Here is a 13198-nt window from a genome sequence, read left to right on the forward strand (position 1 = left end):
CAGCTCCACGAGAAAGGCAGGGATCACCCTATCTGCTCCATCAGTAGGAAACTGAAGGACCGTGAAACAAGGTGGGCAACAATTGAAAGAGAATGTTTTGCAATTCTGTGGTCTTTGAAGAAGTTTAGACTATACTTTGAAGGATCTACTTTTGTGATTAAAACAGACCACCAACCCTTGAGATGGTTAATGCAGATGAAGGGGGACAATACTAAATTGTTAAGATGGTCAATCAGTCTTCAGGGGTTTGAATTCATCATAGACCACAGGTCAAGGTGTCATCACCAAAATGCTGATGTCTCTCCAGAAAGTATAACTGACTGGAGTAAGGAGATTCATCCAGGAGTGGATTCAATCCTCCTGCCCCTTGGTCTGGAGGGTGGGGGGGGTTGAGTGTTAGGAATAATTCTCAGGAATGTGCTAATTCCCTTCTACCTTATAGACCCCCAGCTCTCCCCAGACTTCCTCCCTCTTTTCCCATGACAGAGGCCCAGGAACACCAGGATATGCAGGGCTGTACAGGAACATAACCCAGCTGGAACAATTTCTTCCAACCAAAGGTTCTGTAAACCTAAGAGGACTTAACTCTTGTTGTGTAGCCTTACATGCTCTCAGTTGAGACTTGTCTTGGTTGCCATTGTAAAGTTGCCAGCAGCATTGCCCCTCACAAGCCTCCCTTCAAGTGAATCTTATTTCTATAAACTTTTCTAAAAACATTGTGAAAGACCTTTACTTACCTGCAAAGAAGATCTACAGCTCCCCTAGGCTTTGCTCAACTAACAATGGCTGTCCTGGCTCCCTGAGAGACTCTTCTTATTTCTGACCCTGTTCCTTTACCTTTCCCCCAGGAAAGGGTTACATTTACTTGACATTGGAAGGGAAGTACTTACCTGTTTATGAATTATTTGTTAACGTTTATTCCCCAATCTATCCTTTGCACCAAACTCAGTATTGTTCTAAATGTAACAGTGATAAATCAAAGTCCACAATGGCCTAGCTATTTAAGTCACCTGATGGTGTAGGAAGTGTCTGTGTGCCATACCCAGTGGGTATTATCTTATTTAGAGAAACAGAGTGTGTTTTTGAAGTATATTATATTTGTTACATGTGTTGTTGCCTTCTGAAGAAGGTTTATATAACGGACTGTTAAATAAATTGATAATTGTTTCATCAAGAAACCTTGAGTGCAAGTATTAACGGTGACCGTTAACCCTTACCGCCTTACTATGAGGTCCCTTTGCGGGACCCGACCTTAACGCCTGGTTTAGACCAGTCGTTAAAGTTGGGTCCCGCAAAGGGATCGTGGTGCTAATTACAGTACCCCAATTTGCGGTACCGTAATTAGCTCCTTCCCCATTCCCATTATAACATTATGGAGCAAAAATGGGAATGGGGAAGGGCCATGGAGAAAGGGGAAATTACCTTCCGCCAACCTTGGAATGCGGTGGTAATTCCCCTTTTCTCCATGGTGGTACCGGTATGGTACCGGCGGCAACCATGGTGCTAACAGCACCATGGTTTACCGCCTTACGTGTAATGAGGCCCATAGATATAATCAGTCCCTTGGTATTCAGTCCATGTTAAACAAATTAGATTGACTATTGGCTAACATGAATCAGCATAATCAGAGAGACTAAAATGAAAACAACCAGGAAAGGGAAAATATACCCAAACCATATGATCTGGTTATTAATGGAAAAAAAGGGTAAACAGAAGAGCTATTAGAAACATTGTTGCAAAAAATAGCACAGACTATATAACAAAGAGAAAGCTAACATTGTTACGAAATATACAAACTCAATTAAATATCACACAATTCATAACATACAAGATGAGAATGAACACATGATAAGAACTATTGCTACAAAATCAAGCGCTCAAATATGGCTCCTGCTTGAGGAGGGAGCAAGTACTGATAGGAAGTCCCATACTCTAAATAGCATTGATGAAGAGGGATGGGTGGAACATTTCACCAACTTGTTCCACTGTAACATCCTGGAAAATGAGACAAGCCCAAAACAAACACTAGATGTATGTAGATTGGAAATAGATATAATTGACCTATAAATTGGCTTTCAAAAATTGAGTTCATCTAGAGCCCCAGGGCCGTATGGCATTTCTAACACAACTCTTAAAAGATTCCCTGAGAAATGGGCACAGATATTATTGAAACTTAACGATCACATAAATAAGACAGGAAGCATTCCATGCTTCTGAAACAGTCCATTATTTTCCCCATGTTTAAAATAGGAGGCAGAATAAAACCTGTGAACTATAGACCATTGGCCTTAATAGATTCAGCCGGCAAAATATACACAGAATTTATATTGGCAGCATTCAATAAATGGCTTAATGAAAACAACTTCAGAGACCATAAACAAGCTGGATTTATAGCGGAAGTGGGAACCACACCGAACAATTTGATTATGCAAGCCCTTACATATCAAGCAATTAGGGTGAACCAACCCAAATATATAGCCTTGATAGACTATAAGCAGACTTTCGATACTGTATCGCATATAAAACTATGGAAAAAATTAGAAAGAGTAGGCTGTCCTCAGAACCTATTAAATCTCATAAAGCAATTTCATATCAGAACATCCATAAATGTTCAAATGAATAGCGAAGGCCATTTAACTAGATCCATACCAACGAACATTGACTTGAAACAAGGGTGCCTGTTAGCATCAACACTTTTTAATTTTATATCAGTGACGTGCAGAGATTCTTTCCCCAGAAAATCAATCATCATGTCGTAAGTCATCAGCTTTGTGCAGATCATTTGATAATAGTAGACCAAACACCAATAGTATAAGATGAGTGTTTTAGGAGGTTTCGTTTTTTGGGGGAAATTCTGGATTTGGCGGTATTTTCTTACTGTGATATTTTGGGCTGTAAACTGGCGGTAAACTGGTCTTACCATTAGAGGTAATTCAGTATTGCCCTATTTTGGTGATAACATAGCATTAGCTTGTGCTGGCGGTAATTTTTAGTGGTATCTTACTTTTGTGGTATTTTCAAAATTACCTTATTTTTGTGGTATAGTGGTGAGCATATTTCTCATACTACCGCCCCATCATAAAACAAACCTTTCCTCCCTATTGGAATACCTCTTGGTCACCTGCAGAGAACTCCCTAGACCTATCACACTTTCAGGGAACACAGTGAGTTTATTCAGAATGCCACCCATTGTATGTGGCTTGTGTTACTGGCTTATTTACATCCAGTAGCCTATGTGTCTTATATGACACTGCCTTCTTGTCTGCATGCAAAGAAGGACTCATTCACATCCATACACATCTTCCTACCTGGCAGATAGTCTTGTTTACTACTTTTAGTACTGGTGCTAAAATGGTAAATGCTTTAGAGCCTCAGTATGAACAACAAACCTTTAAGATTTTCCTTTCCCTTTAAAATGACTGATAGACTCATGAAATAAAGTACAAAAGAAAAACCCCAAATGCTTTCAGTACATGATCTATTATTACACAATCATGATAACAAGGTTACATTATGTGTAGTTATAATCATTTGCTCTTACCACGTTTGTCATAGCCTCGAGCCTACAAAAGATAACAGAAATAAAAGATGACAACAGAAAGAGGCACTTTGCATGGCAACTATGCATGGAGAAATATGACACATTTTATATCAAAATACATAATTTTTTGTCATAACTTCAGAACCCTAAGCTAATCTAATTACATGTCAGCCATTCTCACGTAATCCTCACTTAACTCCACTCACCCAGATAAGCGAAGTTTGTTCTTGCTGTCAGGGCGTTATCAATGGAAACCTCCCTTGCGCAACTCCCGGGAGCACAGCCTTGCACTGCCTTGGGCTTTCAAAGCCAGTCAGCTCTCCTCCTCTTCTTTATCTTCAAGACTGCAGCCACAGATCTCCCAACTCTGGAAATCACTGTTCGCACACAAGTCCCAAACAGCTCTGACCTCTTCCCCTTATTTTTCCCATCAAGAAAACTCTCCCTGTCTATCAACTGCAAGTCATCCTCCCCTGACATCAGCTGTACCACTTCTCCATTTCTACCAATCATTGTGCAAGAATGTTCTGTAAAACACTCTCTCCACTCCAAAACAATGAAAGCTTTAGGCAAATGTTTCAATTCGCCTTCCTGGCGCACATGCTTCTGCTCTTCATGAAAAAATTTAATGCAGTTCATTGTGCACACGAACTGCATTAATAATGTTAGAGGGAGTGGGGCAGTTAATATGTTAGTAATACAATTATTATAGGGTTGTTTAATTATATATTTCTAATGCAGTTCTACGCACATGAAAACATCAAAATTGTATCTATGCACTTCTGCACTTTAAAATGACTGGCATGTTTCTAAAGCTAAAACCATGTTGCTGGTTTCGCTAAATGCTTTTATTACTAAAAAGATGTGCCTTGCACCTTCTCTGAAATGGCTGCATTTCCATACTGTATACTGCATACTGCCAAAAAAATCCCCAAATATATCCTTGCCTACCCTCCTTTTTCCGACAATTCTGGCTAATAAACCCATAATTGGAGGAAACCCGCATTTTTAAAATGTATGCGTCTCGAGACATCTATTTTTTATTGTTGTTAGACGAATCACGGTTGAAATAATAGCATCTTAATAAAATGAAAATGTAAATATTTCACAACAAACCATTGCTTAATCATATAAAAAGTGAAGCAGATCCCAAATAAGGCCCATCCGTCCTCACACACATGTGCATGTGCATGTATAATGAAACATTATACGCACATATTTCCAACCGAAGTGTCCATATAGGTTTACGGCTACAATGTCTTTTTCAATTATAGTCTCTATATATGTATGAAATAAACATTTTGCATTAGTGTATATGCATGACAGCAAAACAATAAAATAAAAAAACCAAAAAGAACAAATGGCTAACATATCTAACTAAAACAATTCAATAAAATAATAAAATTGTGGGTCTCCATTGTACCCATTTTCAGTCACCATTGGTAAAGCATAGGACAATACTATGCCCCCCCAGCAATGCTGCAAAATTAAGTTCAACTGACTACTATTCCATTGATGGCATTCACCATCTTCATGACCGCACCTCTGAGATGTCCTGATCACCAAATTTTCATACTCGCCTCCTCTTCAGTGTAATCCCTCCGATTCAGCACTCATGGGAGTTTCTCCACAGAAATCATCTCTTTTGGCATCCCAGTCTGTTTGCCTTCACCTCCATACTTCGGTACGGAGGCTTTCCTGGGGCTTCCTCCTGTGGACTCCAGGGATCCATCATCTCTCACGTCCTCCGGTCCTGCGATCTCCGACCCCTGTCATGACAATAGTTAGTCATGACAGGTTACATAGTACATAGCACAATACCAATTTTACCCCTTCTACTACCTGGCCATAAATAAAAATGTGGCCCAAAATATTATGATCCTTTAACTTATTACTTTTGGATACCTGCAAGCAACATAAATACCCCCACCTTATTACACATTTCCAAAAATCTGCATGTAGAATAATTGTATCACATGGCACTAGAATAGATTGATTTGACTCAGCACGTTTCATAAATACATAGTGTCCCATTTTTTATGTGTTTTCTTTACTTTGCTTTGTCATCTATTACTATCTATATTTTTAATTTCTCATGGAATAAAACACCACCTTGTCATTTTCATTATGCATACATTATATATAGTCAATGGTTGTTAACTCAATCACCAACATACAAACTGTGTTTTCATCAGTTATATTACAGCTAGCTTTCTTTCCCATCCAGTTAGTACACCTAACCCGTCTCCACCTGCTCAAGCCTCTTTATTTCATGTTTTGGATGACAGGGCTTAATTTGATTGACATGGACAAATATCTCTGTCGCTATTACACCCTTGGTCTTCAAAATTTTGTACACCACTGGGGACACCTTATCTATGATTTCGAAGGGACCTTGCCATGCGGCAAGAAATTTTGAGTTTTTATGCTTACCTCTCTCGAAATGAAACTTTTATGATCACATATTTTATGCTCTTTCAAAGATATCTTTTTATCATAGTAGCACTTTGCACTATCAGCAGCGCTTTCCAAATTTCCAAATGCATGTTGTAAATGCTTTCTCAATTCTTCTATATACTCGTGAACTGTAGATGCACTCACAAGTGTTTGCTCATGCGTCCTGTATAATAAATGTTGTGGCAGTACCATTTTCCTTCCTGTCAACACCTCATGAGGACTAATACCTGTTGCTTTAGCAGGAGTCGACCTAATGGCCATCAACACTAAAGGTAATCACAAATCTCAACTAGAACCTGCCTCCGCTACAAACTTCTTTAGTATCTCCACAACAGATCTATTGCAATGTTCAACATTTCCAGAAGAGGCAGGCCGATATGCGATATGCAATTTCCTTTTTAGCCACAATATCTGCCACACCTTGCTCATTAAGGTGCTTGTGAAATGACTTCCTGTGTGGGACTCTATCCATTGGGGTAACCCAAATCTTGAAAATATGTGATTTAACAGCAATGTAGCTGCTGTTTGTGCACTACAATCTGGTGCAGGAATACATTCTACCCATTTCGACATTAAACAAGAGTTCAATATACAAAGGTGTAATCATTCCGCCCATATAACAGACCACAATTCAAACAAATGTAAGCGGTAAGCATAGATCAAAGCCTGGGCCTGGGCTTTGATCTATGCTTACCGCTTACATTTGTTTGAATTGTGGTCTGTTATATGGGCGGAATGATTATGGGCTTTGATCTATCCTTGCTGCTTAAGTTTGTTTGAATTGTGGTCTGTTATATGGGCGGAATGATTACACCTTTGCATATTGAACTCATAATCCCTTCACAAAGTGTTTAAATGGATGAGGACAGTTACTTAATAAAAGTTGTACCTCCTCTTATAAACAAGCGAGCACATGTGGATTATTCTTCTTCTTCATGTACACCTACCCTAGGATATGCATAAATAGTGCCACCGAAGGGTAGTGAATACTCTACAACGTTGATTATCAATAAATAAGTTGCAATTAGCTCTGACTTCTACAGCCAGGACAAACCCCTCTTTTGTACACATTTATTTATAGCCCTTAGTCCTGGGTCTGTGTTGGGCTCTACCTCCTGTGTATACTGTTAATTTTTTATCAGGACATCATCTACATAAACTACGTTCCCTCTTTCTGCTGCATCTGGCATAGCTTTTCTCAAAAGTATGCCAAATTCGCTCCCACTATTCACATACCCAAATGGTGTTATGGACTAAGCGTATTGTGTTTTATCAAATGAAAATGCAAATAGATTCGGAACGTCTTCTGCAAATGGCACACACCAGTACCCAGATGTAAGATCTAATGTGGTAAATACCTTTGACCCAATCACCTGAGCAAGACCTTTATCAATGAATGGTAGCAGCCTTCTAGACACAGGCACCCTTTTATTTAATTCCCTCAGGTCTGCACACAGACGCCATTGACGATTTGGCTTTAATACACCCAAAATGGGAGTGTTGAAGGTACTATGAATGGGTCTGATAATTCCCCTAGACTCCAAGTTTTTAATTATCTCTGCCAATGAGTCCAAGCATGCCAGTGGCAATCGATATTGGGGCGCAAATGCTGGATTTCTTCCACACCCCTCGGGTAATGTGGCAACATGTAAATAGGTTAGGCCGCAATCAAATGCGTCTTTGACAAAAACCTCCTTAAATTCCATGAATATTTTTCTCAATTCATTCTAATCCTCTTCGCTATTACGGGCATCTGCTAACAGAATCTGCTCCTCTACCATTTTTCAAAATTCCGGGAAATCCTCCAATGGGGGAACCTCTTTGCTTTCTTCCAACTGTGTGGCTGTATCTCTTTGTAGAGTTGCCACTTTTAAATATTTTGGCATATCAGCCTCCATTTCAATTTGCTGATTTCCTGTTTCATTTTCATTTAAATCAAATAATATACAATTCTCTAGGTTACAGCACACTGTTCCATTGGAATCATAAGGGTACACAGACTGAATTTTGAACATCCCTTTGGGTTGAGAATCCAGGTACTCTGGCAACACACCCTGTGCATCTACATACTTCTCAGTGATATTTCTAATCACCATATTGTTGAAATCTGCAGTATAATGTGATTTTTGTATGGCCATACCTAGCACGGAATTTTCTTCTAAATGAAAATCCTGACACCCTTTACTATCCACCATGATTTTGATCGACCCCTGCCCAATACCTATCAATGGGCTATATTCATAATCCAGCCCTTGCTGTTTCATGGACTCATTAAAGTACACAAATGCATCAGAATCCTTCATTTGCTGTCAATTTTTGTGCTTTAGTGTTATAGCAACCTGCCTGGTGAATGCAGGAATAGTAGTATCCTTCTTCACCTGTAGTTCAATTGCATATGGCACCAATTGTGCACAATGATAAGCCTCTCTTTTGTCTTCAAATTCGGGTGCAGGCCCGCCTAGCCAGGACCATACTTTTTAGTTAAGGAAATCTAACACCATGCACATTCTGTGCATGATATCATTGCCCAGATAAAAATCATTTTGTGTTCCACTCACTATCCACACATTGTGGTAGATGGTTTTTTGTCCAACAGTAATCTTTAGCATGCACCTTCCTGCAATTCGATTATCTAAATCTCGATTGTCCAATCCAGACATGTATTTGTTTTTAATTCTAAACTTCGGGATCTCCTCCCTTTCCATCATTCTCTGAAGTAATTTCTCATTAACAAAATTCCTTTCCTGTACAAGTGCCAAAGTGGCTTTTACCACTTCAGAATGGCCATGTATACCAAAATGAATCCATGGCTGCTCATCTTCCAGATGTATTTCAGCAAGAGCGGTGATGTGTTTTTCTGTGTCTGCTTTAGGGATGGTGTTCTGTTTGCACTTTTCTTCTTTTAAATAGAAGCGCAATGTGTGTTCAACCATTTCAGTTTGCCATTTCTTCCTAGGATCCAAATAAATCTGCACAGGTTGTTTTTCATTTTCACTTTGCATTTTGTCCTGACACATTAAAATAACGGTGACAGTAGGCACACAGCTATGCTGGGGATGCACTTCCACTGCATCATTTGATTTGGCAACAGTGTCGCATTCATTTACACTGCTGTTTTGTGACTTTATTTTCTTAGGCCTTAATGGTTTTTTGGTTGAAGACCACAGAACCCCATTTACCCCATCAATGAGAGGAGACAATATTTTTCAGGCAATCTGTTCCCATCAAGAATGGAATTTCACAAATAGATGTGATCAATACTTCCTGTTTCATTCTGTGTTTTCCTATCTTTATGTCAACTTTAGTGACACCTTCAATAGGCACCTCCTCACAGTTAAATTTATTTACTGGGCCTTCACTTTGTCTCACTTTGATCTGATTTTGTGGAGATCTCCCTTCATTGATACTTTTTACCAATTCTTTGAACATAATTGTGGCCTGTGCACCTGTGTCAATCATTGCAAATGTATTGCACTTCTCTTCCACAGTAATGGGAGCATAATATCTATCCTCAACTTCCTCTAATATACACAAAAGGTGTGAATTTTTACTGATTTCAGGACTCACTTTTCTCAGACCCTTCTCACTCTTGGCTAAGCATATTGGTAAATGAAAGGACATTTTTCACTTTCTTTCCATTTTCTTTTGAGAAACCTTGCCCATCTCCCCATGTTTAAAAGTCCCTAATGTCAGCCTTATTGACAAGTTTAATTCAATGTTCATATTTGACATATAGTTTCTGAAATCGTCTTGCAGAAGAATACAGAATAGTTAGTGTGAATCTGTGGTTCATTACTGAAACATGGCTGCCAAAAAAGCATTATTTGCATCAGGCATTTTTCTGGGAAAAGAAACACAAAATATCCTATGATATTTAGCATTATAGGGATGCATAGTCATGCACAATGAACCTTGTTTAATGCAGCATTTCACATTTATGCAAATGAACATGACATAACCCTGCCCCTGTAATGATGTTCAATGAGTTAAACCCCTGATGGACATGGGGTCTGCTCTTCAATTGAATTAAGGATGAGGACAAATCTATATTTTGGTAACATTTATTTATATTTTTGTTTAATACAGGAAGAAAAGGTGTTCCTCGACTGTATTCTTCATACACTCCTCATAATTTTTGATTCTTATCTTTAGTTTTCTTTACTGTTTTGTGCCACACTCTGGGTTATAGATTCTTGTTTTCTTTAACGTAAGTGGTTTCTCATTCCCCCTCCATACCAATCATCCTCTTACCATGCTCAATGTAATCTCATGTTATTTCACTAAGAGAGAGGGATAGAAAGGCTGGTTTAGCATAAGGCATAGATATATAGGGTATGTTTACTTCCTAAACTCCATTTTATGTATTTATATTTTAACAAGGTACAATTAACAATGATATCCAAGTCTTTATCCTTTCAAGTAAACATCCTTACTTACCCTTCCAATGCAGATTCCAGTTGTATTCAGCGGTCACCTCATCTGTGGGTCAGGATGATTGTTCTATTTATCTTAGAATTGAACAAGGATGATATGTTTTTAGCTAGTTTATGTGCACCCTGTGTTCCTCTGTCTGATCACCTTTTGATATTTTTATCTTGCAGACAACCAGTTGTATATCATTTCAAAGGCTCCTTTCAAACAAGGCATACACTTCAGTCCCTTAGATTGTTTCCATTAGAAGATAAAGAGATAGACTTGGTCACCTGTTTCATATTCCCTATTTTGAAGTCGTATGGTCAACTTAGCACTGATTACTTCAGGTTTCTTTGTGCATATGCAAATTCATGTTGAAGATGTTTTTGAAAATGTTCAATAAATCTATAAGTAATCAAGGTTGTGATCAACCTCTGGTGCTGTGTTTGGTACAGCCAAGCACAGTCATGAGTTCAAAAGGGAACTCTCAGGTAAATGGTAGATTTCAAACCTATCAGAACCAGTGGTACTCATATGTCTCAACTGGATACAGAAAAAAACACAAACGTCTTTAGAATTCCCCAAAAGTTCTTATTATATCACTCTACACCACCGCTATATGCTGAGTGTTGGCAATGTATAATTTCCTCTTGACATCTTAGTGATCACCCCACAGGTAAAATGACTGTTCTGGTTGCAATCAATCCTTTGTGGAAGGCTGAAACATGAAAAGATGTCACTGATTAATAAAAAGTGGCAGTAGTCTCTACTTTACAATTTCGGGCTGGGAGACATTCCATCCATATGGTAAATAGACTAATATGGGTAGTTATTTCTGGTAAGTCAGGAATAAGTCAAGGTTACTCATAACTGCATTGTGCATCGAATAGTTCTTTCCAGATGTACATCAGGGGTAACTCAGAACATCTTCTGTGAGAGTTGAGCACTTTTGAATCTAGTTCGATTGCCAATATATAATTTTTCCTAAACAGGAAATTGTATCCTCTTTCGTTGAGTGCTATGTTAAAGATTGTGACGGGCTAGAAAAGGAAAGATATTTAATTGGGAACACTACTATGGAGTAAACTGTCTTGAGGTGCCAGATTAACAAAAGGTATCTGTGGATATTTCTTTAAGGATTTTCTGTGTGCTTTAGCTGTATTTTCAAAATACTCTGCATCTTCATTCTTCACCACATTGTCAATGTAGGTTTTTAAGGTGAATCTTTGTGTAGTAAGCAAATCATCTGAAGTGTGAACATCAGAGGCATACATTGAAACCAACTTAGAAGGATAACCACTTGTTTTTCTTTTCTGCAGAAAATCATGAAAAGGCTGATTAAAAGATATGTGCTGAAAGCGCAAATTGATAAGGAGAGTGATGAGGTCAACGAAGGTGAGATTTTAACATGCATCCTAATTGAGAATTGATGATATGTATACAACACATCTGTAATTTATCTTAGGGACTGAATTTTCTGTTTGTTTATGATAGAAAATTAAATAATGTAAGATGGTAAAAATGTTTTGGTAAATGTGTATGTGTAGTGAAAGTATTACAAACAACACCTATTATCACGTCAAGGTCTGAATGTAAGTTAACTTCTTTAGTTCTCTATATTTGTGCTACTAGATAATGGGCCTCATTCCGAGTCGGGCGGTAAGGGTTAATGGTCACCGGTAACGAGACCGGTGCCGTTAAACCCTTACCGCCCTATTCCGAGTTCCCTTGCAGGCGTTAAAAAACCAACCCGCAAAGGGACCTTGGAGCTAATTACGGCACCGTAATTTACGGTGCCGTAATTAGCACCTTCCCCATTCCCATTGAGCCCTATGGGGCAAAAATGGGAATGGGGAAGGGCCCATGGTGAATGGGAAATTACCGACCCCGCCAACCTTGGAATGGGGCGGTAATTCCGCCATTCACCATGGCGGAGTCGGAAAGATAATAACGGCGTCAACCAAGGCGCTAATAGCGCCTTGGTTAACGCCAGGGTTGGAATGAGGCCCAATGTATTAACAGATCCAGGATGTATTCCATTTGACTTCAAAGAAGTTGAACTTGTGAATCATTGGAAGTAGATTCTGTAATTTCCAAAATATTTGTTAAAAAATCTTGCCCATTTATAAACGGCGAAAATTAGTATTTATTTGTAAGCATTCTAAGTATCCTTTTAGGCCATTCTAATGTGTCCTAGTCAATTATTTGGTCAATGATCAGATTATTTGGAAAATGATATCACCGGGGCATAAAGTACGGGCCAGAATATACTTTAAAATGTGGTTTTGGCAATTCAATGCTAGGTTTGGAATGTACTTAATAGGGTTCAAAAAAGGGCTCTCAGTGGCTTTTTTTACAGCAGAAGAACAGAGACATTGAAAATGGCTTGATTGACAGTGGTTTAAAAATTCACCTCAGAAATATATGCTACACTGTGAACAGTAACGCAATCATACATTTCATTAATATCTTTACTTGTTTCATGTTTCCAGCCACAATCCTGTATTCAAGGGCAATAGGGAGGAAAAACAGTGCTTAGCCGGGAGTGTCAAAACACTGAAGGGAGTCGGAGGAACACCCCCCCCCCACTTCTTTTACTGCAGTAGAAGCAGTTAGTTGTGACACGCTTTGATGGACTTTTTACTCTCATTGGCAAGCACATGCCACTGGGGTGCGCTGCCAGATGGGCAGTTGATGATTGTTACGCATTGAGGCACCCTGACCACCATGCACATTTTATGTGCCAGCTATATACCGTGATGGTGGACAACTGGTCTAAAATGCATA

At 38.8% G+C, this 13198-nt stretch overlaps 1 protein-coding gene across 1 annotated transcript in view; it reads left to right on the forward strand.

Moving 5' to 3' along the window:
- The window catches only part of TRPC6 (transient receptor potential cation channel subfamily C member 6), a 1461060-nt gene that overhangs the window by 1399426 nt on the left and 48436 nt on the right, over positions 1-13198 (forward strand). The window contains exon 11 of the mRNA XM_069639093.1: positions 11731-11806. Within this exon, the coding sequence (XP_069495194.1) occupies positions 11731-11806 (76 nt within the window). The remainder of the gene's footprint in view (positions 1-11730; positions 11807-13198) is intronic.

The sequence above is a fragment of the Ambystoma mexicanum genome, chromosome 7q (assembly GCF_040938575.1).
Source record: "Ambystoma mexicanum isolate Mex_15411 chromosome 7q, UKY_AmexF1_1, whole genome shotgun sequence".
Lineage (NCBI taxonomy): Eukaryota > Metazoa > Chordata > Amphibia > Caudata > Ambystomatidae > Ambystoma > Ambystoma mexicanum.